Source organism: Anopheles gambiae, chromosome 2, assembly GCF_943734735.2.
Source record: "Anopheles gambiae chromosome 2, idAnoGambNW_F1_1, whole genome shotgun sequence".
In the NCBI taxonomy this organism is placed as follows: Eukaryota; Metazoa; Arthropoda; class Insecta; order Diptera; family Culicidae; genus Anopheles; species Anopheles gambiae.
The window spans coordinates 79,994,049-80,020,556 of record NC_064601.1 but is presented as its reverse complement, the minus strand read 5'-3'; the positions used below and the strand labels follow the sequence as shown (position 1 = coordinate 80,020,556).

General features: G+C 42.7%; 1 protein-coding gene across 7 annotated transcripts in view; it reads left to right on the top strand.

Moving 5' to 3' along the window:
* Positions 1-26,508, top strand: part of LOC1274865 (uncharacterized) — a 62,530-nt gene continuing 36,022 nt past the window's right edge. Inside the window, exons 1-8 of one of the 7 annotated variants that reach the window (XM_061642554.1) lie at positions 1-174; positions 968-1,242; positions 1,323-1,405; positions 1,766-1,915; positions 1,989-2,611; positions 2,681-3,018; positions 3,095-3,152; positions 12,664-12,747. In XM_061642554.1, the coding sequence (XP_061498538.1) occupies positions 1,141-1,242; positions 1,323-1,405; positions 1,766-1,915; positions 1,989-2,611; positions 2,681-3,018; positions 3,095-3,152; positions 12,664-12,747 (1,438 nt within the window). In that variant the 5' untranslated portion in view covers positions 1-174; positions 968-1,140. Of the gene's footprint in view, positions 866-967; positions 1,243-1,322; positions 1,406-1,765; positions 1,916-1,988; positions 2,612-2,680; positions 3,019-3,094; positions 3,153-12,663; positions 12,748-26,508 lie in introns of all 7 variants that reach the window. The other 6 variants (XM_061642557.1, XM_061642558.1, XM_061642556.1 and 3 more) reach the window with 6 other exon arrangements.

The following is a 26,508-nucleotide window of genomic DNA, read 5'->3' as shown; positions in this document are numbered from 1 at the left end:
GACGTTTCTCTGGCGAAAAGTAAAAAAACAACACATGAAAAACACATAGCAAAAACAACTTTCAGTACGCAACCCATTGAGTAAATCTAAAGTAAATTATTAGTGCATCCGGGAAGGGGACTAACAGTATTCGAACGTCTCAGCCGATGCAAATGGTGCAGCGGTCATCAGCAGGTAGGCCATCGCGAGAAAACGATTCCTGCGATACACCCCGCTGAGCTGCTTCAGCACGCAAGGCTCCTGAAAAAAGCCTACGAACGCGAAAGGCCACCACCAGAAAAGGCCCCCTCCCCTCCCCCTGGTTCTTCAGCGTATCGTGTGAGAGTAACCAAAGTGGTACCAAGCCAGACGGTTGCGGTCGGTGGCGGTATCGGTGACGGCTGCAGGTCACCGAAACGGTCATTTCTTTGCGCCGTCTGTTGGACTGGGCGACGTTGCTCAAGAACTTGTCCCCCGTGCTGCAGTGGTAGGAGCAGCGGTGCCAGCAGTGTGTGCGCGCTGGTTGTAGCAAACGAGAGGGTGAAGACATAGAGAGAAGCAAAAAAACAACAACAACAAACCATCGATCGAGAGTGTACGAATGTTTTTGATTTGACCATTTTGCATCGCAAAAACCTGCTGCTTGGTGTGTTGTTTGCACTTGCAACAAACTTGCAGCTGGATAGCTAATTGAAGTAAAGACAACAGTGAGAGTTCCAAACCTGGAGTGCGTGAAACAGTGCACACACACATACACGTACGACAGCATTTCTAACGGTGATTGTTTATCAGCATGATTACTTGCCATTTTGCCGCTGGCCGCCGATGGTTGCAGTGTGTGTGTTGATTTTAATGAATGTATTCTTGGGCATGTTGTTCGTTGGAGGTTGTTCCTCGTTCTAATCAAAACATTGCCTATCCACCGATACATGTCAATCCACTAACACCATTTTGTGCCGTTTCTGTTGTGGTTTGTATTTTCTTGCAGGTGCTACCATAAAACATATCGAACCATTTGGTCTGTACAGCACGGTCTGGCGATAAGACGGCAAAGGAGTGCAATCATTACGGCAACCATCGTACGATACATCGCAGAAGCACTGTAAACAATCCACTGCTGGTGGCCAGCCATACGGCTTAAGCGCACATCCGGCTTGCGAGATGGCAGAACCGAATGCGCTGCCACCGGATGTGAACCCGGAAAACAATCCCATCCCCGGTGCACCGCTAATCAATCCCGGTCGGCCAAGAAACAATGTGCAGGTATGTCTGGCCCTGTCGTGAACCAAATGTCGTAAATTTAAAACAAAAAGCTTAAACTTTTCCTTCCCTATTGCCCACAGAATCCCCTAATAAACGTGCGCGATCGGTTGTTTCATGCGCTTTTCTTCAAAACGGCCATCGCCTACGCCCAAACTATACCACGGTAAGACCAACTGCTACGATGGACAAGGGGACGGAATATTTTGTCTGGCTTTATCGGTTCCGGCTCATTAGCACCGTGAAGGACACACAACACAGCCGGTCAGGTGGAAAGGAAATAGAGCACTCCGCGCTCACTCTGTGCCGCACCTCGATCATTCGCGCGTGTGTGTGTGTGCGTTGGTGCATATTTTACTACGATGGCTGAGGTTGCAGTATTATTTAATTCGAAAGAGTGTTGGTCACCATTGACGTCAACCCGGTCAGCAGCGTAATGGAAATTCCAGCAGCAACAGCAGCAGAAGCAGCAAGTGATGGTATTTGCATATTTGGGTAATTTGTGCGGTTTTCTTCTACCTTGCAGACCGGTGCGGCGGGCGATCGAGCTGATGATGCTGCTGAAAGCGCTGACGGCGTTTTTCATCCTTGCCTACATCCACATTCGCTTTTCGCAAACACCAACAACGTGCCTGGAGCACGTGAAAAATCATTGGCCGCGTGATGGCATTTTACGGTAAGAGCAACGCGGGCACGATTAGTGGCAGAAGGGTGTATTAATTGGTGTAAATCGCCTTCTTCCGTTCCAGTGTGGAAATTGCAAGTCTTAGTCAAAGTGAGTACGACGGTAGCAAGCCAGGCTCGGCCGAAATTTTGGACGAAGGTGACGTGAATGTGTTACGGAATACGCTAAAAAATGGAATGATCAGCATCGATCCTTCGACGACGTTACCGCACGAGGAAGAGACCAATCAAAACGGGGTAGATGTGGTGGTGCAGCACAGTTATGCCAACAGTAGCCCGCTACCAAGCGAAAAGGCACCGTACGGACATGAGCCGATGACGTCGGACCTTTACTCTGCTACGCGCCAGGAGAACGTGATCGTGACCGAAAATCTTACCGGAGTTACAATCGACAGTACACCGTACCCGGGTGGTAACGAGATGGCAGGGAAGGAGTCTGATACAGTACTAGATCGGAAGGCATCGGAAGCAACTGCTGCTGCTGCTGCTGCAGCTACTACTACTAATGCCGCTACCATGCTGGGAGAAACAGAAGCTCAGCCACAGGACAATGTGGTGGTATACACCAATGAGACTATCATGAAGTCGCTCGGTCTCCCGTCCGGTTTGGCCGGAGGAGAAGAACTCAAATCGGACGTACCGGTGATGGAAAAGCTGCGTAATGTTGGTACGCAAAACGATCCAACAAGTAATTGCTAATCGTTTTATGTTTACCATATGTTAACACTTAACTTATTTTGTTCACCTCCCATTGCAGTGCTCTCGGCCGATCAGTACATTGTAGAATATTCGCTTGAGTATGGATTTTTGAGGCTGTCTGCCGCTACCCGCCAACGGCTAAACATTCCCGTTGCGGTCGTTCGGCTCGATCCGCAGGTGAACAAGTGTTTCGGGGACTCGTTTAGTCGGCTGATTTTGAAGCATTTCCTCGGCTACGATGACATACTGATGGCATCGGTCAAGGTGCTAGCCGAGCAGGAAGACAACAAGGGCTATCTGCGGAACGTGATCACCGGTGAGCACTTCCGGTTCGTGTCGGTATGGTGGATGGGGCGCGGTTCATATACGGCGGCATTTTTCATCATGGTGCTTTTTGTAAGTTTCTATATTTTCTATTTGTTTCGTGATTGGATCGATACTACTATACCTTTGTTTACATCTTTCATTTTAGACAATTTCAATTTCCATGCTGTTGCGCTATTCACATCATCAAATATTTGTATTTATAGGTAAGTAAATTTTTTATACTATTGGTAAAGGTTTTGGTGTGCTTAGACGATCTAAAAGCGATTTTTCGGTATTATTTTACTTGCCAGATGGTTATCACAATTTTAGTTAAATGATTACCTCGTTGCCATTGCATTTTATAACAGTGTCATTTTTATGAAAGTATACATTATGATCTAAAAATAGAAATCATTAACATTTTTAATTTATCACTGCCTTTTTGGACGGCCTTTTTGGACCGTTCCTCCTTAATATTTTTTTGTTGAATCATGTTTTCTTCTGGTATGGTTTATGGATAATACATTTTAAAGAAACAACAGCTTATTATGGTTACTACTAGTGTAATCCCACTCCCAAATGAATAATTATTCCACAAAAAATTTAGTAACATTTTCATTTTGAGCTGGTAGGGCAAATCAAGATTGTTTGCAATTAATATAATTACGGCAAGTAATAATGTAATTGTAGTCTTTTTTGCACTAATACAAAAGTTTATGATTTTGTAAAGAGCCGTATCTTATTCATTATACAGTAATAGCGGATGCAACAAGTTGAGTTATTTCCATCAACTGTCGCACTAAATTAATACGCGTTATTTGGGACACTTAATGCCATTAAGTCGATTTTTGTATTATTTAAAAAAAAAACATTACAATCCTTTTCTAAAATACGAAAACAAATGAATTTCTTAAAACATTTGTAAAATTTTCAGTCAGCATTTTAGCTAAATTCGTGTTACTTGAATTAGCGTTTTCTGGGATGTGTTCCGGGCTTAAAAAATAAAAATTCTGGAAAACATACCCGTCTGTAATATGATTAAATAACAGAAGCAATATTTACTACCTTTGTTACTACTGGGAATAGTTTAGAATTAGTTTAATATTGAACCGCGGGATTTTAGGTAACAAATTCATTATATATTCCAGTTCTTAATTTTGATTTTCATCCATAATGCTACCCTTGTACAATATATTAGCTTTAATTCTATTTGTTTAATATTCTTTATTGATGTTAAAAAAAATATATTTCCATTTCCATCGATTTAACAATCAACACTGGGAATTAGATTCCAATAGTACATTAGATTGGTTTACTACATATTTACTTTGCGCGTTTGTTTAAACGATACTTCGGATTGAAATAGCCTATTAATTTAAAATTATGTGTAATGTATTGGAAACTTTTTTATTCAATTTGATTTCCAATAGTAGCGCCACTTTAAAACATCTTTGTGGTCATTGTACTTCATTGGCTTGATATAGCAATCATGAGTATTCCATTTGATACTCAGAGCGGTGGTGTTGTTGACATATGTTATAACTATTTTTTTTCTGAATTTAAAACTGAAAAAATTTACAGTTTTTCATCATCCTCCATTAGTGAGTTTTACGCAACAAGTGTATGATATGGAGGAACAACGAAAAAAAAAAACTCAATGCGTAATATATTCAAACAATGTATGCTCTCAAATTACAATTACATGTATCACTCAAACCACACACCCCCTTACGTCATCATACATTTTGCAGGCTCTCATATGATGGATGATAGCAAGCCTTGTTGGTGTTGTTGTGGCGTGATACGCAAAATTATAATTGAGTTTCAAAATCTACTGGGAAATAACGTGATTCGATACGATTCGCGTTCATTTCGCTAGTGACAAAGTATTTTCCTGTTGTAGAGAGAACATTAAAATCTGATTTCAATGCATTTGCGCATCGGTTCTATTTGATTGACTTTTGATATCTGTGAAGTGATGCGCGGAACAGGTTTGTGAAGTGCAATTTGTGGAAAAATTGTAAAAACGATTTTTCAGAAATTCATTTAAATTTAATGATTGTTAATAGTTCACTATTTCATTGAGTGTACTGTATTGACAGTCCAAATAAGTGTTTGTTTTTATGTTACGATACAGAATAAAGTATATTCCTGTTTTAAATCCCCGCGTTTGCTCCTGCTACGCATTATTTAATTCTGATACTAACGTTGACTAACGCAACTTTATGGTTGAAGCTGTACCTAAAGGCAGATAGTATATTTATCAGCATTGTTTTGCTCCAATTATAACGATACGCGTATAATCTAACAATTCATATGTTTGTGAGTGTTACACTAACCTGTAGTGACCATGGGTTGAGCTAGTCCGTTGGCAGCCGACGGCATTTTCCCCCTTATGCTTTTGACAAACGATTACACGACGCAACGAAGATTCGCGCCAATAGGAGAATTTCAACAAACGATGGCTATTTTATCTTCCATCGGATACCTTTACCATAATAAGCGAATAACAAGTACTGTCCAACGTGACCTCTTTCCCGCTGCAACACTGTTAGCCGACGCAACGAAGGCACACCGAAACCGAGTGTGGCTCAAATGTCTGACACAAAATGAACTGTCCTTTCTTCCCCCGTTTTCATTGTTGTTATTGCTGTTGGCTGGTCTAGCTCCTCCTGTGTATGTGTGTGAGTCCGATTTTCCGCTACCTTTTCCATCGGTACCGGGTGCTACCGCAGTTCGTTTTTCACACCCAAGTGTAGCATGTCCTTTTACACAATCAACCTGTGCAATCCTAGCTCCGCACCGTCGTCGTCTTCGCTGCTTGCTGTCGCCTATCCGACACTTTCCTTTTCCATCACCTTGTCGTTATTAAGCAGCAGCAGCAGCAGCAGTAGCAACAGCAGAGCAATAAGAGATGCTCCCACAGCCCCAGCAAAAAGGATCCCAATGGTGCCCTTCGGTCGATAATGATGTGACACACTGAATAATGACGTTGACGAGACATCCTCTTCGTGCACCCTTACATACACGCACACCTTGCCTTACCTTACCAGGAATGGCGATGGTGAAATAATAATCGGAGCTTCGTAATGGTTCGATTGTGAGAAACAGATATTAGCTGCTAGGGGTAACCAGGAATTGATTGGTTATCATCGGGGCCGAGGGCTCGAGTGCGCGCGCTGCACTCTCTGTCGAGCAAGTTCGCCGTGGGCGGCAAGAAGAAAGCGTTTTGCAAGCGTGAGTACGAGTGTGAGTCCGTAAGAATTGTAAGGGGTTTGGTAATACTAAAATGCACAAGCACTCCTTGTATTCAAATGAAGTCGTTCTGCCGCGCGGAAAGGATAAACAATGAAGCTGTGTTTTACACGTAATAAATGAGCCGTTCGATATTCATATGATGATTGTGTGGAAATTACCATGTGGTAATTTTAAAGCCACCGCTAAATAATCAGTCATGCAAAGGGAATGTATGCAAAGCTTATGCCAGACGCGGCTTGATCGGAACGTTCTGCGTCAGTCTCAGTTGCTTAAATAAATGTGTTATGTGTTTGAATCCGTTTTGTTAATGCAAAATTTTGCCTAACAAAACAAATCGGGCTGAAACTGGCCGTTGTGCAATCGAAGACGACAATTATGTAATTAAATTGGACAGAGTAGCTTACACCATCTGACATGTAAGCAAGTGGTAGACAGCGTTGTCTTTTCAAAACGACCATTGCTATAATCAAGTGAACAGTTGTTTATTGGACTGGAAACCCTGTATTCTCAAATATTAAAATTAAAATTTATGAAACAAGCAAACCATCATAGAATTACTGACACATTCTAGTGAATCGGTTGTACTTAACACTAGGTTTACGGAACCCGTCAATTTGACGGAAGCTAAACGTTGACGTGAAATGCGTAATGTACCTTTGACTTAATCTCGATGTTTGTTAATTGTAATTTTATAACAACATTATGTGAGTTAGTAGCATACAGGATTTTCCAAGTTACTTTCGAATGTAAAAATTTTTTTCACCGTGTACAAGAAGTTATGTCACATCACTCTGATATTTCATTTCCATCATAATATTTTTTAATTTCTTCAGCATGATTTTCAACTCGCATCATCCGTTGACAGTGGAGGTGTTGAAAATCATGCTGAAGAAATTAAAAAAATATTGCAAGGTTTTCCAAGTCAATCTCGAATGTGCACATCATTATTCACCGCATCCAAGATGTTTTTCAACAGCTGTCAAATAGTGTATTTGCTTCATAATGCAATTTCAGTTTTTACACATGAATTTCAACACATTACAAAGAACTGTTAAACGCAATCCAACATTAGGGCGTGTTGAAAATCATGCTGAAAATTATGATCACGAAAATGAAATATCTGATTGATATGGAATAACATGTTGCACGCGGTGAATAACAATGTTTACATTAGAAAGTAACTTGGAAAACCCTGTAAGTGATGTACCTAAATTGGCGTCAAACAAAGTTGCTAACCAACTTATTCGAAACTCAAAACCTTATCGGGCAAAATGTGTCATCGAAAAGATATCAGTTAATGGGTTGGTGAAACAGTGGCGACTATCATAATACAGGGTTTTCCGAGTCAATTTTCAATGCCAACAAAAATTTTCTTTGCTTGCAAGATGTTTTTCAACAGCTTTAAAATTTAGTTTTTCACAATAATTGCATCACAATGATATTTCAGTGCTTCAATTTAATTATTTGGTTGAAGTAATTTAATTTTCAACACATATCAAGCTGGATTGAGTGTGAACGTTCTTTGTGATGTGTTGAAAATCATGTGTAAGAACTGAAATTTTATACTATTGCCAATGCATTGTGTGACATCTTTTTAAACACATTTTGGAAGCGGTGAATGATGATGTGCACATTCGGAAGTGACTTGGAAAACCCTATAAATTGGCATGATACGTTATGTGGAAAGCAAAGCAAGGACACATAATTTTGATAAAACTACTTTTTCATGATTTTAAACTAATCCTACCTAGTGTAAACCTAGTGTGGAAGAAAAGCTAGTATAACCACGAGTACAAATGAATGTGCCGCGACTATGTTAACTGTCTTTTTATGACCGAAGAATGTGTAGGACTTTTTGCCATTTACCATTGCAGGACCTGATGACCTGATGCAGTTCAGGAAGTGGAGACTCCTGGTTACATGAGTTGATATGACGACTAAATGCTAAAATAACACTCCTGAAGTAGAAAGATTATTACTTACTTGACAAAAACAACGACGAAAGAAGATTCATATAATTTTAGACACATTCCTTTAGCTCTAGTCGTATTGATTTGGCGGCACGTTTCGTTACTGTCCAAGTTATCTTCGTACATACCGTTCCCTAAATTCCCCCGAGAGTGATCGGTCGGCATTTTTTCTGTGCCAGTTTCCTAAAAGCCGGTAACGATCCTAGATACCTCCATAGAAGTGTGTGTGTGTTGCTGCGTGTTGTTCACATATATGTATGTAACTATGCTTGAGAACAGTCCTTCCCGAAACGGGTGAATTATCATCGCTTTCAGTTACGGTGTTTTTCTTTTTGTGCTTTGTTTCACTCTCCTCGTTTGCTCTGGATCGGTTCGCGTTTACGGCTTGTTTACACTCGAGCGTCGTAAATATGACTTCTGCCGAAATAAGTGTGTCTATCGCACGCAATACCAAAACCCTCCTCCACGAGCAGACAGGGGCGTATGTAACAACCGAAGCTTTAAGCCGCCCCAGTCAACCGTCATCTCAGGCCTACCCTCCCCTGGAGTCGATTTCGATCGCTTTAAGATTTCATCTCAATGCGTCCATCGATGGCCGACCGTGCTGCCGTGCCAGGAACGAGGGAAAAAGGTGTGCAAATGGTCAACTTTTGTGTCGTCGGTGGGTGGGGCTGGTTAAATACGTCGATCCCCCTACACACATCCTTGTTGTTTGTTGTCTCGGTTAACCAACGGCTTACAAAGGCGCTGTTTACGGGCAACATCAGTAATACAAAGCCGATGCCGCTGGGGTTCTTCTCACACCGGTTCCACAATCTCCATTGTTTGGTATAATGGTGGTGTTTTGTTGCAGTTGTGTCTTCCGTTGTGTGTGTGTGTGTGTTTGTGTAGATGTGGAAAATAAAACTTTTCCCATCCGCTTACCACTTCCGCACACGTGTGGTGTTCCGTTCACTTCCTTCATCTATCGGTTGCAGTCAGGTGCGCGGCGGAAGGATTGATAGGCTGACCATGTGAAGAAAGATAGAGAGATAGAGACGTGAAGGGGCGACAAACGAGATAGCACATACTGTTTATGTCCGCTGGCCGTTGTTACCGCAAGGTGAGAGAAAGTGCGACGGATCTTTGATAAAAGGATTCGTATCCAATATGTTACCATGAAAATGTAGCCAAAGTGAATTGAAAGTGAAACATGATAGCCGTTTGACATGAATGTATGTAATTAGGTTGTGTGGCCTGTTGTTTACGTGTCTTCATGGATGGCGCTATTTTCCTTCTTTTTTTGTGTATGTACCACCCTCCCCACGGCACGACCTGCCACGTGGTTCTATTGTCTTCCGTATTGCAGTGCTGCTTTCAATATTATCCATCCTCAACTTTGCGGAGCCTTTTTATCTATCCGCACATGACCGCACCGTGGCCGAGGCAGGTGCTGTCCGGTTGGTGTAATGAACCACACCGTTCCCCATCCTCCCTTTCGGACGGTACTCCAAAACCACCAAAGTATCGTTTGGTTTTCGGTGTGGGCCGAGGAATCACTAACCATTTGTTTTCGTCCACCCATCGGACCCCATTCGTCCATCCGTTGCCTGCACCAGTTTGGCGCGGTGTATCGTTGGTGTTCGGGGTTCGGTTATTGGATCATCGGACATCTCCAGGTACTGGGTTTGTTTTTTTTATCTTGTTGTTTGGGATTGGAAGCGAGGGGGGAGGAGGGTGTGTGCTCAAATGGGCCGAATTTATCGATACACATATATCATCGAAGTGGTGGAGCGATGTTTTAGGCGCTTTCGAGGGTTCATTTTATCCCTTTGCATGGAAACATGAGAGAGCCGTATGGATCCATGTCAGTAATAGTTTGTGTGTGATCGTTGAGATTGATAAAGTTTGTGCCACTTTATTGAAGCTTGACTGGGGATATGCACCAGTTATTGTAAAACAATGAGATTGTACGCAATAAAAAAAATAATACATTTCAACACGTATGTATCCTGCACTAGTAATTTTATACACTGTTGTAATCCGGGAGTAATCTTGTGACGAGATGAGCTTTCTAGGTGATGCATGCAGTTAAATATAATGCGACCAGCTTAATAAAATTTTATTTGGCACCTCCCTCAGTTTTCCGTGCAAATATTACGATATTTTGAATTATCCAACCCCTGCAATATTATTGAAATCACACTTTTCGCAAGTTAGGTTCATCTAAAATTACGCGGTTTTCTGTATTTCACAGTTTATTGAGCAAATTGTACTGATTTGACACATCAATTAATTTCCCTTTCGATCGAATATTAAAAACTATTTCAAAAAAGGTTCAGAACTGTTATTGGGCCTCTTTCCGTTTAAGATCGTAGGCTGAAATTTTAGCCAGTCACCTGTTTGCATTATATAGCAGTTTTCGAGCAGCTATCAATGTTGGTATAATATTCAGATGGGTTTATCTCAAGGTTTCCAAGGTTCCTAAGGTAACAAGGTTTTACTTCTGCATGAAGATTTAAAGAGTGTTTTTTTTGTATTCGTCAAGCTATCAGAAAGCCAGTGTTGAGCAAATGTTTCCACCTGTACTGTCAAAAAGTGACGTTCAAATTTGGTTATAAAAACATGTTATGAGACCACCTGGACTACATACTTTGATTCTATATTCCATCATCTGATCTCATTATTGCACCTTGGGATAAATGTAAACACAACTCTGATTTGCCAATTTTTCGAGCAGGTACTCGAATCTAATTCTAGCTTTGCGGCTAGAATAATCTAGACCAGGGGTCTCCAAACTTCGGCCCGCGGGCCGCATGCGGCCCTCATGAGCTTATAATGCGGCCCACGATGACTTTGCCAGTGTTAATGTTAATAATACGTTATTATGAATTTTTAAAATTAAAATATATTTTTTACTTTTCTTAGACAAAAATCAAGCTTTAGTAACACGAAACTGTACAAGTATCGTTGGTATTTATAAAAACGAGATTTAAACGTGCACTCATCAGTTAAAGGTAGCGTCAAATGGCCCTCAACATAGTTATTTTTGAAGCAATGCGGCCCGCGAGCTGAAAAGTTTGGAGGCCCCTGATCTAGACTGAAAATCGCTGGCTAATTTTGTGTGTGGATTTGTATGGAATGTTTACATGATTACAACCTCCAACTGTCAAATTCCATGTAAAAAGCTGAATAGAATCGTGAAGGGCCCCATTATCAGTCAGAATCATATCAAATAAATAATTCAGTGGCTAAAACCACCCTCTACTTGCAAAATTACACGAGATACGCGGTATTTTTTGGCCGTTTTCGGTCTCCATTTACCGTGCATCTAAGGGACCGCCTGCATCCATGACCAAAAGCTTTAAATTTTGTAAGATTGTTAGACGAGTCGGACCTAATGAACTTAAGTTTTCCACAGGGAATTTGTGGCTGAATTAAATGATCAGTGACTAAATGATCAGTGAAATGCTTGATTATTGTAAAGAAAAATCAAATCTGGTAAAGACCTCAGTTACCATTATATTTTTAGTATTGTGGTATAATTGGGTACATTTACTGACTCTTGCTGTTTCAGACTCAACATTAATTTCTTAATAAACCTTCTACATCTCATGATAAAAACTGTAATAGTGCCTATAAAACAAATAAACTACTTCAGCAGCACCAAAAAGATCTTTTTGTAAATTTGGTTTATTTTCGGGTTATTTTCATTAAGTAGCACCTATCGAACTTAAAAACTAAAAAAACAACAAATACTAAAAAAAAATTTAAAATTAAAATAGCTAAGTATATTTTCAGTTATAATACCATGGAATTAACAGATTCCGATGATGAATAGCGTTTATAAAAGAAGCCGGATTCTTGGTCTCTTCATTGTGATCTTCTTTCTCAACAACATTAAAATCATTCCTAATCATAAGTCAAAAAGTGTAAATAAATGAAAATTTTAATATCATTTAAATTTATTTATTCAAATTAAACAGAATAGCTCAAAGAAAAAAGGAAAACTAAAGGTAGTAGATAAAAATTGCGATAGAAAAACTCGGTGTTCTGTGGTACAGTCTTCAACTCACACGACTTAATAACATAACCATCATGGGCCAACCTCCGTAGTAAGGACTGAATCTCCAGCTTCGTAGTACGTGGATAAGTCGCGAACGATTATTTAGGTCGGCATGTTTGCGTAGCACATTACGCTTAATAAAAGCGGGTACGACCAACAACGGGCATCAAAAGAAGAAAAAAATCGATGGACTCTAGCACTGAACTATTTAAAATTAATCTCCAATTGCAAATTCTCCAAATTCAAATTGCAAATAAGTTTCATCCTGAGCAAAGTCTATATCATATAAACTTTGTTCCTGGGACAACATATCAACATGGGTTCAACTTAAACAATAAGTCTAAAATATTGCAAAATTGTAACCATTACTACCAAACTAAATAATAATATTGCATTAAGTTATAATCCCAAAAATACAACAGTTAATTGAAAACCCCTTTTTTCGATTTCTTCTTCTTTCAGTGGATTTGCTGCAAATGCTGGAGTTCAACATACCAGTTCGGTTTCCTGCCGCTCCGTTGCTGACCGTTATTTTGGCGTTAGTCGGTAAGTAGCTTTGTGTTTGTATTATTTGCTATGAACGCCGAAAAAACTGAACTGTGCTATAGAACATATTCTACACACATATTTGTTACATTTGTTTTACCATCTGCGATACAAAATTTATAGAACATTCAACTGCAGCACAGTTTTGGAAATGATTCATGTTAATCAGAATTACCATACAGTAAAGCTGCTTTGCAGAGTGTTACCATCGAATCGGTGCAGATATTTTTAGCTGCATCAGCGGCTAGCACCAAAAATGGACGTAACAACTACTAATTGTTTTGGTAGTGGGTATGAATCCGATTAAGCGTCCTTACCATTTGTAAATCCTGACCAGTGCCCGGGTATATTAGCGTCCATCGGTCAGGTATGGTAACTTTTCTCACAGCAGCGCATCCATTTGTGGATTTAGGCTTCAATCACTCTGGGAGCGAACCTTGTCTCGTTGCTGGCCTCCCGCCATACTCCAATCCTACCTTCATCTCCGGTAGTCAAGCCGGCTAAGAGAGTAAACCCATTAGAGAACGGACGTGTAGGCCTGCGCTTCTCATGCCGTGCTCATCTATCGCCAGGCTCGCTAGTACCCGGGAGGTGATAAAAGGGTTGCACAACGAAGTTAGAGGCAATTTTTCGGATCAAAAATCGGCACACAATCCGGCTTCATCCCTCGAGCTGATTGATGGGTTGAGCTTTTTGCGCCGATGGCGGCTCTTTGACCGTACGTTGATGAGCATGGTGGGAGGGGGGTGTACATTTTAGAGGTACTTACGCTTACTTTTTCACCGTTCACTTGACATTCGAACGGTTCTGCAGCAATGAACCGTACAATTTGAATGTTCCAATGATGCTTCCAATCGCGCCTGTGGATCGAAGCAGTGCGGTTATCATTTGTACTAATAGGCGAATTATGTGTACTGGCGATGCATTCGCAAGAACAAAGCATTGCCAGCATAGCGACACGAACACGAATGGGGCTTGGGACATTCCAGTGGCATTTCGGTACGTAGCGTGTGATGTGCGCGAACTGCAAATGAATAATACCGTTTCGATCAGCGTGCAGTTCTCTCTGCGAGCGCTACGTTTCCGTCTTGAATCATTCCACGGGTATAGGCTTTCCGAGGGCACATACATTAATTACGTTCGATATTGATTGATAGATGAGTTCCATTCAAATTTATTATCCATCATTCTTTGTTGAATGTGATACATTTAATATACATATATCTATATATTGAGGCGGGTATGCTTCCCGTTCATCGCGGTCGGATGTCGTCAGTGCATGGGTATTGCCCGCTGGCCGCGTTCTGTTTGAAACCCCACCAACATTGGAGTGTAAAGAGTCGTGGAAAATTGTAAAACAGCAGAAACATTGAATGAATGGTTGTGTCAATTTTACGCGCCCAGAATGTCAACCACGTAGCAAAGATACACGGCGACGACCAAAGGTGTACGAGCTTCACGGGTTTGTTGGGTTTGCCGTTGAAACGAACGCAGATATTGGGATTGAAGATGATGGTGATAATCGAACGAGACTCACCTTTGTGCGAATGATAACGTGCGTGGGTGAGCTGATGAGCTGGATTTCTTTTCGTACATTTTCACATCCCTCCATCCACTTAGCGAAGAAGTATCGTCGTCCTGATGGAGCTTGGAATTTAAATGAGGAAATTACTAATGTCATTTCGTCTGTCGTTTGAAGGCGGCTTTTCTGCTGTTCTCCCACTTTCGTTATGATGTCGACCCCTCGTCTTTCAGCACACATCACACATCATTCCCCCTGCCTGGCCAACGTGTGCGCAATGCTATGCATTTTAAAAGCAGTTGGCAGATGCTTTTCCCCACCCATCGTCACGGAGAAATGGGACAGGAAATGAAATGATATTTAATTTCGAATCTGTTGCAAGCCACCGAGCACACATATGCCGTTGGCGAATTGTAATGTTTCACGCTGAATGCTGAAATCGATTGGAGCAGGGAGGCGTCTGGCGGTAGCTTAAAATCTCTAAATGATTGATGAACTTCATCGGAACGCACTGCGAGAGATCGGTTCAGGTTTCAGTGGACACGTGCAGAGTGGGTAGCTTTTAGCTTCTTTTTTTCGCTCATGTTGGCGCCGTCGTTGCTGTGCGTCGATTCTATTGTTGTGGTTGATGTATGCTACATGTTGTACACTCCGCTCTGGAGGGTCAAAAGTACTAGACATGACTCCACTTACGACGATCAAACTTACACCGAAACGACGTATGGTTGCCAAACAGCGCGACGGGAATGGTCACCCGGCAAATGGGCAAACTAATAACTTCAAATGTATTTACTTTTCGTTGCTGAAATCCGCCCGGTGGTTTGGCCGGAATCGCCACTTCCACCATTTGATCCCGCGTGACAGGGAGCCCGAGCGATAATTAGATTCATGGGTGTGTTCCCGTCTGAGCGCGGCATTCCTTCATTGTCCCCGGCGGTGGCTTCGACGCTTCGGACCAACAGTAACCGTAGCCGCACAGAGAAGTGCATAAATACATCAAACGGACTGTCGGACTTTAGCGAATGGTATTTGCGTGCTCGCTTTTCCCCGTCGCTGTGCTGAGTTGACCGTTGTTGGGAGGGCATGAACGGCTGTTCCTACCGCCGTTTTATAGAAATTAATGTATGTAACGCTCTAGTTTGAGCTTACACCTGCCCGTTTCCATGTCGCAACGGCCAGCACACGGGGCGGGTGGGACTGCAACGGAGCGCGAATAATCCGTACAAATTGATGTGGAATAAATCTGCCCTGGCTTTGGGATTTTGGTGGCATGAAGGAGGGAGCGATGATCCCGCAGCCTCGACTGGTTGCGTGGGATGATTCGAAAGATAGTGGCTTAGCAAAATCAGATAAACTAATTTCTCTTTTTTTTTTGTCGTGATTTAATGACGACGTAATACAAGGGTTGGGGAATAATTTTGATATAGTATAGTAATTATTCACGTGAAGGTTTATTATGCATACGACATGTTTTGGACGAGTTAGGTTTTGGTGGTGTTATGTTGTGTTCTTGATGTTTACGTCAAATGCACGGCTTCATTAGATTACGGAAACTGCAAAAGGGTTCAGGTTTGATTTGTACATTTAATGCAAATATTTAATCACGAAATGTCATGTATCGAAAACACAATATCTTCGCAAAAATCAACCCAATCAATACTACACTGGGTTATAGTGTAAAGGGTTATAGTATTCGTAATTTTATTTTACGAGGACTTTGGACCCGATGACTAACACGAGGATCTGACACCTGGAGTTGCACTACATCTACGTTAGCGGAATTTGGGGCAAGCGTCTCGCCTTAAGTATTTCATGTTCTAACTCACAGAAACCTGAATATAAAAGGCCGATTTGAATCTCAACGCCATTTGATACCTATCCGCAAACAGAACTGTTTTTGAAGCGTTTTAAAAAGGTTCGAAAAATACGTGATTTTTTTAGCTAATGTGCAAGTTTGCTTAAGTTTGCTACTACTGTCCTACCCGCTTTGTAATATCAAGTGCTCCAATTGTGCTATCATCTGCAACGCTTGTCATAATAGTAGGACAATATTAGCATATTCAAGCTACCGGATACATACATATGATGTAGGAAAAGGAAATACAACCAAGGGTAGGAAAATGACGTGATGTTGAATGTGAATAATTATTTACACTATTTTGCTAGTGCCTTTTTGATTATATCATTTGTTAAGAAGTTTAATATTTTACAATTATTTTCATTTAGATTCTTTAACCGTTTTGTTATATTAGTTGAATACGTTAGTTCGATAACTGAGCTACAGGGTTTCCCACAATTTTTTGGTTGGATCCCATCAATTTTTGGTAGGTTCCCATATTTTTTTGGTGCGTTCCCACGATTTGTTGGCCGTTTCCCAGAATTTTGGTCCAATTGTATTGATATCCAATTGGAAAATATTAATAAATTATAGGAACGAACCAAAAATTGATGGAACCCACCAAAAAATCATGGGAACTGACCAATAAATCGTGGGAAACCCTGTAAGTAACGCTTTTCCTATGAGCCACTTCACCCCATGGCGAAAGCCAAAGCAAACTCCGATGTTGAACCGATACCGGTTCTGGAACTACATACAAACTCATACCGTACGTGGAATAGATCCAGAACTGTACCTGTACCTCTTACGCTCACGAAACGAATCGTGAACCTGTCTCGATCGAGGAATCGATACATTTCCTATTCCAACGTTATAATGGGTAATTCGGCGTGAACATTTATTTTCGATCAGTTGTTGATACTTCAAAATAATAAATGTTTATGGGAAAATCCATATGCCCTGCAACTTATGTTTCTGACGCCCAGACGACGCCTGTGTAAAAGTGGTTCTTTACGTACGACCAACAAGTCATCAAAATCTCGACAAGATGACCCTTGTTCGCTTATGACTAGTCTATTAGATTACTTTAATTGTGTGGAAGGCTAAGCATCAAATCATACTTCGCCCTTGAAGTCACACCAAGAAACTTCCATGCTCCATGTTCGCATTCACTCACAAACGAACCAGTCTGCTGCACTGAACCATTCTGCCAGATTATGCAAATTAAATTTGTTCGATCAATTTCGTCAACTCACAAAACAAACGAAATCCGGCAAAATATTCATCCTCCATCGCTAGTCCCGTGTGTAGGAAATGCATCGAGCAGAGTGGAGCGCGGGTGACCAGCTCATGGCTGCAGCGCGTCTCAAAGTGTATGTGTGTGTGTGAGAAAGAAAGAGAAAGAGTATGTGTGACGTTTCCGCCACATCGAGTGTAGACAAACCAATTTTCCGGCGTCGTGTGGGGTCAACCGGAGCGACGGGAAACCGGATTATTGAGGTGTATCTGCTTGCGGGGCAGTACTACATAATGTATCGACTGTGGATGTGACGATGACAGGGACATACCATCCCTGCTCCCTTCACTACTTCCCCGTGGACGATGTGTGCTCTTTGTCTTGTAGCCTGACTCCTTCAGGGGTTCGAAATCGACCAGAATGCCACAAGTGGGAAATCTGGCTGTGAAGACACTTTGCAGCAGCACGCAGGATGAGTCAGTGTGAGGATTGAATAGAGGCAGAGGGGGCGGATGACGGACGCCCGGCCAAGGCGAAGGCACAGCTTTAAAGAATTGATTTTCAATGAATATGATGATGTGTATAATCTGGCAATGGAAATTTATGCGCATCGTCAAGTGACACATCGTCTTAGTCGCGCATGAGTTGGAAGGCAGCCCCTGGACCTTTGGGTAAACGTGCACGTGCCGGCCGAGCCATACCGGTGGAATGTAAAGTTTTTGGGCTGTAGAATTTATTCATAACTTGAATGCCGGCAGTGAGTGTGCGGAGAGTTTGCAAGACGAAGGAGCCAATTATGGAGTCGTGATCATGTGGCAATTGACGGGCGCTCATGTTTAAACGGTTTGCTCGGAGCTAAGTAATGCTGCGTTCATGTGTTTTCGTAAAAGTAATCATTTTTGAATTAATATTCTGGTTGAATCGCATTTCACTGTTTTGTCAATTTTTAAGACAGTCATACATTGATTAAAATTATTTTAGCAATTTTAGGTCAGTGCTTAAAAAGAAAGCATGAGTGTGAGTGTGTGTGTGTGATAAAACTAAATGGAACTGAGCGGATAATAGAGATGAAAAGCACGAACCGATTGATTGTATGCGTATTCGAGTTCTTGTAGGAGAAAGTGGAACGAGCGATCTGCTATGCATGGTCGTCACCGTGCACGTAGAGCTATTGTCTACACGCACAACTTGCCCGAGCGTCTGTTTGCCGTTGCTGCGCCAACCCGGACACCTGTACACCCTCGCCCAGTAACTGTGAGCGGGTATCGTTGCACCATCGGAATCTGTGTAAGCTGAAAGGTACACACATCAAGTGGTTAAAAGAGCGTAAACATCGATCCCACCGTCGTCCACTGGATAGCCACTTTCAAGAGTTCTAGCGTCCAGATCCGCACAGATCCCCCCTCAACTACTTCGTTGCAGTTCCTGACCGTCGGCAAAGGAGGAATTATGAGTGTCATTCCTGTCTCGTGACATCTTCTCATTACCTCAATTCAAATGGGAACAGGTGTGACAAGCAAGGTACAGAGCTTCCCAGCATGCCGGGAGATCTCGGGGACGCAATGTGGACAATGCCGTGTGAAGGAACACGTAACCCCATAACCGATCTGTATCCGTTTTCGAGGTTTGTACTGTCTCGATAAGCCCCGTACACAAATGTCTCGGGTAGCAATAGTGTGGGGATGGCAACCCGGACCACCCCCCTCCACATAGCACACGCACTGCGAAAGTAGTGGTGTGGCAAGGCGTGCAAACAGCGTAACGAAATTATTTCCGTTAGTTTAGTAGGTTCACGCGGTTACGAGCGAGGTGAAGGGAGATTGGCAAGAGACGCACATCCGGCGGGTTGGTTGTATTGAATTGCTTCAGCCCAGCTTCATAGTAACTGGAAACAGCAGGATCTATGCTTCCCGCGCCACTCACGCTTATGCACACATTGCGTCCGTCGGACCTTGCAGTGGCTGTACACTTAGTGTGGCGCCAGGTTTGCAGACAAACGGGTGGTTCGAAAATATAAAACCAATTAAAAGTTATGACTGTAATCCCTCTTATCAAGTGAATTTTACATACCCTACATGCTGCAGCCCTATTGTAAGTGTGCTGAGTGGGTGTGTGTGTGTGTGTGTGTGTGTGTGTAGACGTGTGAGAGTGAACGAGAGGGAAAGATCGTCAGCTTCACTCACCCGTCGGAGGACAGCGTTTAGCACACGAACGTACACATTTGGGAATGCAGAAATAACGATGCAATATTGAACGAAGATCCCCGTTGCCAAACGTTGTCCTCATTGCTGGGTGTCGAACGGCACCCATGGTCTCCCCGTGCCCGACATCCCCAAGTTCATTCATAAATGTGTCCCGCAATGTGAGTGCTTGCCCACATACACACCCAGACACACAAACGCTTTCCGTTTGTTGGTTTCGGGTTGGTGCATGTGTAAGGCACTTTAACGTAACCGAGACAGAAAGGCAGTGGGGCAGGAGGTTTCGCATGGCAGGATGCCGAGGTAATTCCAATGGATGCAAAGTACTACCGCCACTCTCGCGGTAGTGGTGTGGTGCACGGTGCTGCCGGTTGGGGTGAACTGTGTTGAATCCGCTACATTAACCTTTATTTGCCGATTTTGTAATCCAATTAGTGTGCAGCAAAAATACTTCAGCATCGAGTTGAGGAGATTTGCCTGCTTCGATAGATTTGGGATGAGAGTGCGTTCGGGGCAGACAGGCGAGAGAGAAAGAGAGATACAGAGAGAGCGAGAGAGTTCCGCTGGCGGGTCGGAATCCATCGACGCGTCCACGTGGTTTATGTTTATGTGCACGTGCATCGGAATTTTCACCCGGGTTGCGGGCCCGCGTGCGTCCCGGCTCACATGCACACCAAACGACCAAGCGGGATTTGCATAGCTTGGCGTACGGACAAAACTGTTGCGAATCTCATGCTTATCGTGAGCACGGGTGGGAGGTGGTTTTTCACGGGGGTGAAGGGTTTGCGAGCGTGCAATGCTTGTGTAATGAAAATAAAGCAAGCAGCGATTAAAAGTTAGGGGGCACAATTTTTAACTCCCCGAGCGTGCAAAATAAACCAACGACAGTGCTGATGAGCTGTGCTTTTTCGTGCTGCTCCGAATCGTAGCTGGATTGATTTAAATTCGTCGGAAGTTAATGATCCTTTCTTAATGACATGTGATGCTAAGGTTTTCATTGGAGTCTTATTATTCTTCATGCGAAAAGTTTATGCGGAATCATGCTGCTAGAAACGGTTCTGTGATATCTGAATCTGATTACTTCACTTTAAGATGTACGTAGAAATTTGTTTCAGTATGAAAGCAGAAACTAACTTCAAAGCTTTCGCTTCACCTTCGCTCAACACTATCTGGGCCTTGCTGTGTTTTTGTGTGCAGGGATTTATACAACAAAATAACTGTAAACTATCACTTTGTATGTTAATTGGCCGTTCCCTGTATAATCTTGATCTGCTATAAAACATAAAAAATATTCTCACTAATTTCTGTAAAACTCCTCAGTTGCTCTAGTTATATGATGGTTTTAGTTTATCTAAAGTAATGTTTTATTTTTTCATCTGGCCTGCGGCAATCGAATTACACAAAAGTAGAACGATAGGAGAGCATTTTATTACATTCTTTCAGATGATAACCTTAATACAACTGCATTTGTTCTGATATTTGTTCGGCCCCAAAAAATGCCCCAGGAACTCAAATGATATGGCTCGTTATGCGAGATTTTACTCGTTAAGAAAGTTATTTGTTTAGCATTTAGATTTGCTCGTTATGCGAAAATCGCGTTATGAGGGGTACCACTGTACGGATACTAAACAATTACTGTGTATCTATACTGAATCTTTTTTTAGGTTTTATATTTTCTACTCCACGATTTGTTTGATATCACATCTAGACGCAACACACTCCAACATTAGTGAACGATTTAATTATCTGTTTGCATTCTTTAATTAAAAGTGTAACTGAAATAAATATGAATTTTTTGTGCATTGTTTAAAATAATAGATCGAGAATTAAAATCAGTGCCGCTGTATAGTATCCGGAATTAAAATCATATATAAAACAATCTGGCACTCAGACTTTTTCACGTTCTGCGTTATATTTCTATTATATTATATTATATTATATTATATTATATTATATTATATTATATTATTGTATTAACTTCTTTTTTTTTGGCACAACAACCGTTGTCGGTCAAGGCCTGCCTGTATCATTACTGGGCTTGGCCATCAGTGACTAACTGATTACACATATCTAGATAGCCAGACCTGCGTATGGAGGCAGGTTCCATTCGAGGCTTGAAACCTTGACGGGCATGTTGCTAAGTCATACGAGTTGACGATTGTACCCACCATACCAGTTCATTGTTGTATTATATTTTTTTCAATTATGTTGACAACTTTACAGCTACTGAACAATTTTTTTTCTCCTTCTACTTCTTTGGCACAACAACCGTTGTCGGTCAAGGTCTACCTGTACCACTAGTGGGCTTTGGTTTTCAGTGACTTAATTATTACACATAGCAGGATAGGCAGTCCTACGCAAAGGGACATTTTTCCTAGCCGAATGATTGTTTTAATGAATGAGATGTGTAATGTATATCTCACGTGTTCAATTTACTTTTTTATCTATAATTGTCTATTTTGATGTATAATCTTTAGCATCCCCAGTTCGCCTGACATTTTCTTATTGCTTCTAGTTTATACATGTATGAAACAGTTAGAGACGAAAGATTACAAGACTATACAAAGCCACTTTAATTGTTACAAGAACAACAATCTATGGTCCAATATCGACATTCCTAGGTTTATGCAACTTTTGTGGAATTATATCTTTATATAAATATTACAACTTGTAAAAAAAATCTGTACTGTACCATACAGAATCACTATGGAAGAATTTCAGCGAAAAGTGTCTACAATATATTTATAAAAGTTTCTGTTTTTTTAATTGTGTTTGTTTAACTATCAATAAACTATGCCATTTATCAGAAATAATTAAAGAACAAATAATAGATAAAAACACAACATTTAACAGGACAAAAAAAACAACGGAAAATATTACAAACTGTCAGACAAACCCTGTAACCAGTGAACCCTGTTGCCGATGCAATATATCTGTAGCAAATTGAGACGAAGTAGTACTGATGCCGTGTGATAAGTATCTAATTTCAAAGTTAGATAGTTGCTATCAGTGAACTTTATCTTCTCTGCATCATTTCTTCATCACACTTTGAAAGAATCTATTCCCGGGATGTTTGCTATCTGGCAATTGCGTATTACAAGACCGTTCGCGAGCTTATTTGATGTTGACGATTGATCTTTACCGTTTTGAAAGGTAGCGCAGAATTTTTCTTTGCGGCCCAAGCTTTGTGAAGGATGCGGGGGAGTTTGTCACGAAATGAAATTATTATTAAAGCCATACGATGCACGTTGCCTTGCTGAATGCTTCATGATGTATCACAATCGTGTATGTGTGTGAGCGTGTGAATAAAAAGTGAGCTTGGCTGTTGGCTTAGGTCTGTTTTTTGAAAATGTCAATTGATCTATTTGAAGGAATTAATACCGGTTATTGAAGAAAAATGTTTGCTGCTCACTTTTCCCCAAACTCCACCGCCAGAGTAGTCATGCAGTAATTCTTTGCTATCTGCTAAAGTTACATGTACGGGCGGACAGTTGGGTGGGAGAGTTAAGATGTCAAAAGAAGCCAGCGCTGACGGAATGACTATTTGTTGGTCGGTCGGCCTATTGGGACACATTATTCAAATACTGTAATTTCCAACATCGATTAGATTCTTTTCTGGTTTTTCATGGAAATTCAATTAGAGCATTTCGATAATTTCATGTACACAAGAGCACCCCGTACCCCGTGCCGTGGGAAGAAAAACGCCGTCGTATGGAAGGCACAGACCCGAGGGGAGAAGAAGAGCAATGAAAAGGAAAAATAGCGTAAGAATCGTACCACCTGCTTTTCCAAGGTGCACATACCGTTAACAAACGAGGATTGGGATAGGGAGGCAAGATCGACAGATTGGAGAAGAAGCATAACAAGCGCCCATAAAAGAGCGCACGCGGCTGTGGAGGTCTGATCTGCACAATGTTGGAAAGTATATGAACCGATGATATGTTTGTCACAAATTTTTCCTTTGACTTTTTGTGATTCTATCACTCAATGGTACGGGCTGCTCATAATACAGGAAAGGTTGTGTATGGGTGTGTGCGCCGCTTTCTATAAATGGAGTTCAATTTCGGTCGTCAAATCAATCGGTGGAATTAAATATTGAATAATTTCCAATCGTCGTCGAACCTTTTCGATCTCGTTCCGTTTCATGGCATCCCTCATGGCAACACAGGAATCCCTGGCAACGTTGCATACTTTTGATTAGCTTTCCGTTTTGCGGCATGTCCCATTGCCCCGCGCTGTGTTGCTTTCGAGAGCGCGTGTGTAAGGCAGGTGGGAATATTGGGCGACGCAGAGGGGAACCCGTGCGAACGGTAGTGGTTGTAGCTTTCGCATGTTTTTGATCGGTGTTCTGCTTTCTTCTGCGGGGTTTTTATGTTCCACAATATCGGAGGATTATCGTAGAACTCGGAGACGGACCTGGTGTACGTGTGTACGTGTGTAGTAGCACCAACAAAGCAATTGAATGGAGGAAAAATTGATACCCTCTCATGCGCTGGTTGGTGCTCCAACGCCGTGCCAACATCTTCGCGACATTCATCACCCAGCGGAACGATTTTTCCATCGAAAACAATTTTTCGAGCATGGGCTCTACGATTGATGATGCTTTGTGTAGAGAGTGGCAATAAATACGATTCGGCTTTGTGGCGTTTGGCTTCCCTGTCGGAAGATTTCTATTACACAGTCGGATGCAGCAGGGTTCCAGGGTTATGAATTTAAACAAGATGTTGACGAGCGAATTGAAACTGTAACGCGCTCCCATGTTACCCAACAACCAATCCTGTCCACGCGAAGGGTTGCTGGGTGTGGCGACCAGCGCTGTCTAAATAACACCCGATCGATGAATCGATCCTGCCGGAATGTTGAACAATTTCAATCAATTAGTTTCCAACCATCTTTCTAATTACTTCTCTCGACACATCCTGCATCCATAAAATTGGGACTGTGTCTCCTTGCGGGTGCCCTCGATGGGTTGTAATGGTTGGGAGTGGGGGGGGGGGGGGGATGTGAGAGTCGGGCTGAACGGGTGTGCGTGGGCAGGGCGAGAGCGACCTAAACAAAGAGAAAGTAAGCCAGTGAACCATTTATATCCCCTTTTTTCCTTTGCGGTGGTAGAAAGTTCAACTAATACGTACGGCTTTCGCCGGTTCCGCCGCGGGTGCGCCGTGCGAACAGCTTGAGAAGACGGGCAGCACCGTCCAGTCGGGTGACAGTGGACCGTCTTGGGCGACCATTTTTATTCATCAGCCTAATTTCGGTTGTCGTCCTCGCAGCGGGAAATAATTTATGCTTTTGTCGAAGCGACGGAGACATCCGTACATCCGTGGTGGCGCACTGCCAGCAAACCTCCCGTGGTGAGAGAGGGAGAGAGAGGTGGGGATGGGTGCCTCAGCCAGTTTATTCCGTTCCCCCTGTGTGCTTCTCGGTGTTCGTATCGGACCCTGATAGGATGTGCCGGATGTTGGACGTTAGGTTGGGTACAAAGCAAACATCCAAGCTCCGGGGAGTGTTCCCGCACCGAAAAGGAAAGCGTCGTGTGCCTGCCGATCTTGTTGTACCTGGGAGAAAAGCAAATAATTCGTTTCCGGTTCCCAGCGATGGGCAGCCTTGGCGTCCCAAAATCCAGCCCTCTTCGTGTGTGTTTGCATCTTTCAAACGTATTGGGGGCGTTAGGTCGATGTACTCAGGAACACGGGCAGCCCTGTTTTAGGATTCTCTCACCCATCAAGCAACTGGACCGTCCACTGTGCGCCGCGCGCGTATGTGTGTGTGTGTATGTGAGCATTAGTGTACAATCGAACCCTACCCGGAAAACATGGGAAAAATCGACCCAATCGAAGCCCTTTTTCCCTCTCGCCCTCTCTCTCTCCCACTACGCTTTATGAAGGAGTTTTTAATTCGAAGGTATCGGTAGTTTTTATCCCGTGCCGTGTGTTGTAGCATCGGCGTGGCATCGGCCTAAATATCCCTAAGGACCGTTTGGTGCCGTTGCTGCGCAGTTTCTTCAACCCCTTCCGTCGCCGGCCAGCCAGCGCTGCCGGGCTCCATTTAAAAGGCCTGCGAAAAGGACGCCTGCCTCCTAAACGGTCACCTGAAGCGACCGACCCGCTTCCCGCCTACCGTATTCCGGGCTGCTGTTTCCAGCTCTCATCTGCCTTTCCTCCTGCCACCGACATCGACATGTATCTGCTCGGCCTCGGCCGAAGAGTATCCTTCCGATTGGCATGGATCGACCGACGCTAGCACACGGCGATGGTTTGTTTTCGTTAAGGCTTAAAATGTCCCCTGGAATGGAACGTGTCCGTTTCGCATCTAAGGGGATTGTGTGCTTTGTCCTCCGTAGCGCGCGCTCTATTTTTCATCCTTCGGTCGCTCGGTGTCCCTATATTTATTTTCCTTCGACTTTGCCGTCCCACTGCTCCGTTTCTTCCCCAGGATCCTTCCCATCCGACCGTGTGCATTTCCTCTCTTACTCTTACTCTTGCTATTCGGTCAGATCAGTTACGCATACCCCGGCGGGTTCGCTTCGTGGTTGGGCTCGTGGTGTCCCATCCATACATCCCATGATGCGCATTGCTTAGAAACGGGTGGGACGTGTATCTCTGTTTTTCCGTTTTTTTTTTCCTTTTTTTCTGTCCAGCTTTTCTCCCCTCATCCATTCCTTGCAGCAACATGTTTGTTTTATTTATTTTTTTCCTTCTTCTGTGTTTTGCTCCACCATAGCTATCCCATCTCTCGTAGCTCACAAACAAACTCGCCTCCTGCGTGTTGTGCCGAGATGGACAACATTTCGACGCGCACACACACACATACAAACACGCAAAGAGAGGTGCTAGGTGGACATTGGAACTCATGGGTAGTGCGCGTCGGGTGTGTCACGCCACATACCGTGCCCGTGCCCTGATGCCCGGGCCGTCGATCCACTCCGGGTGTCAATTTCTGCTCCAGCGGGACATCGATTTATACG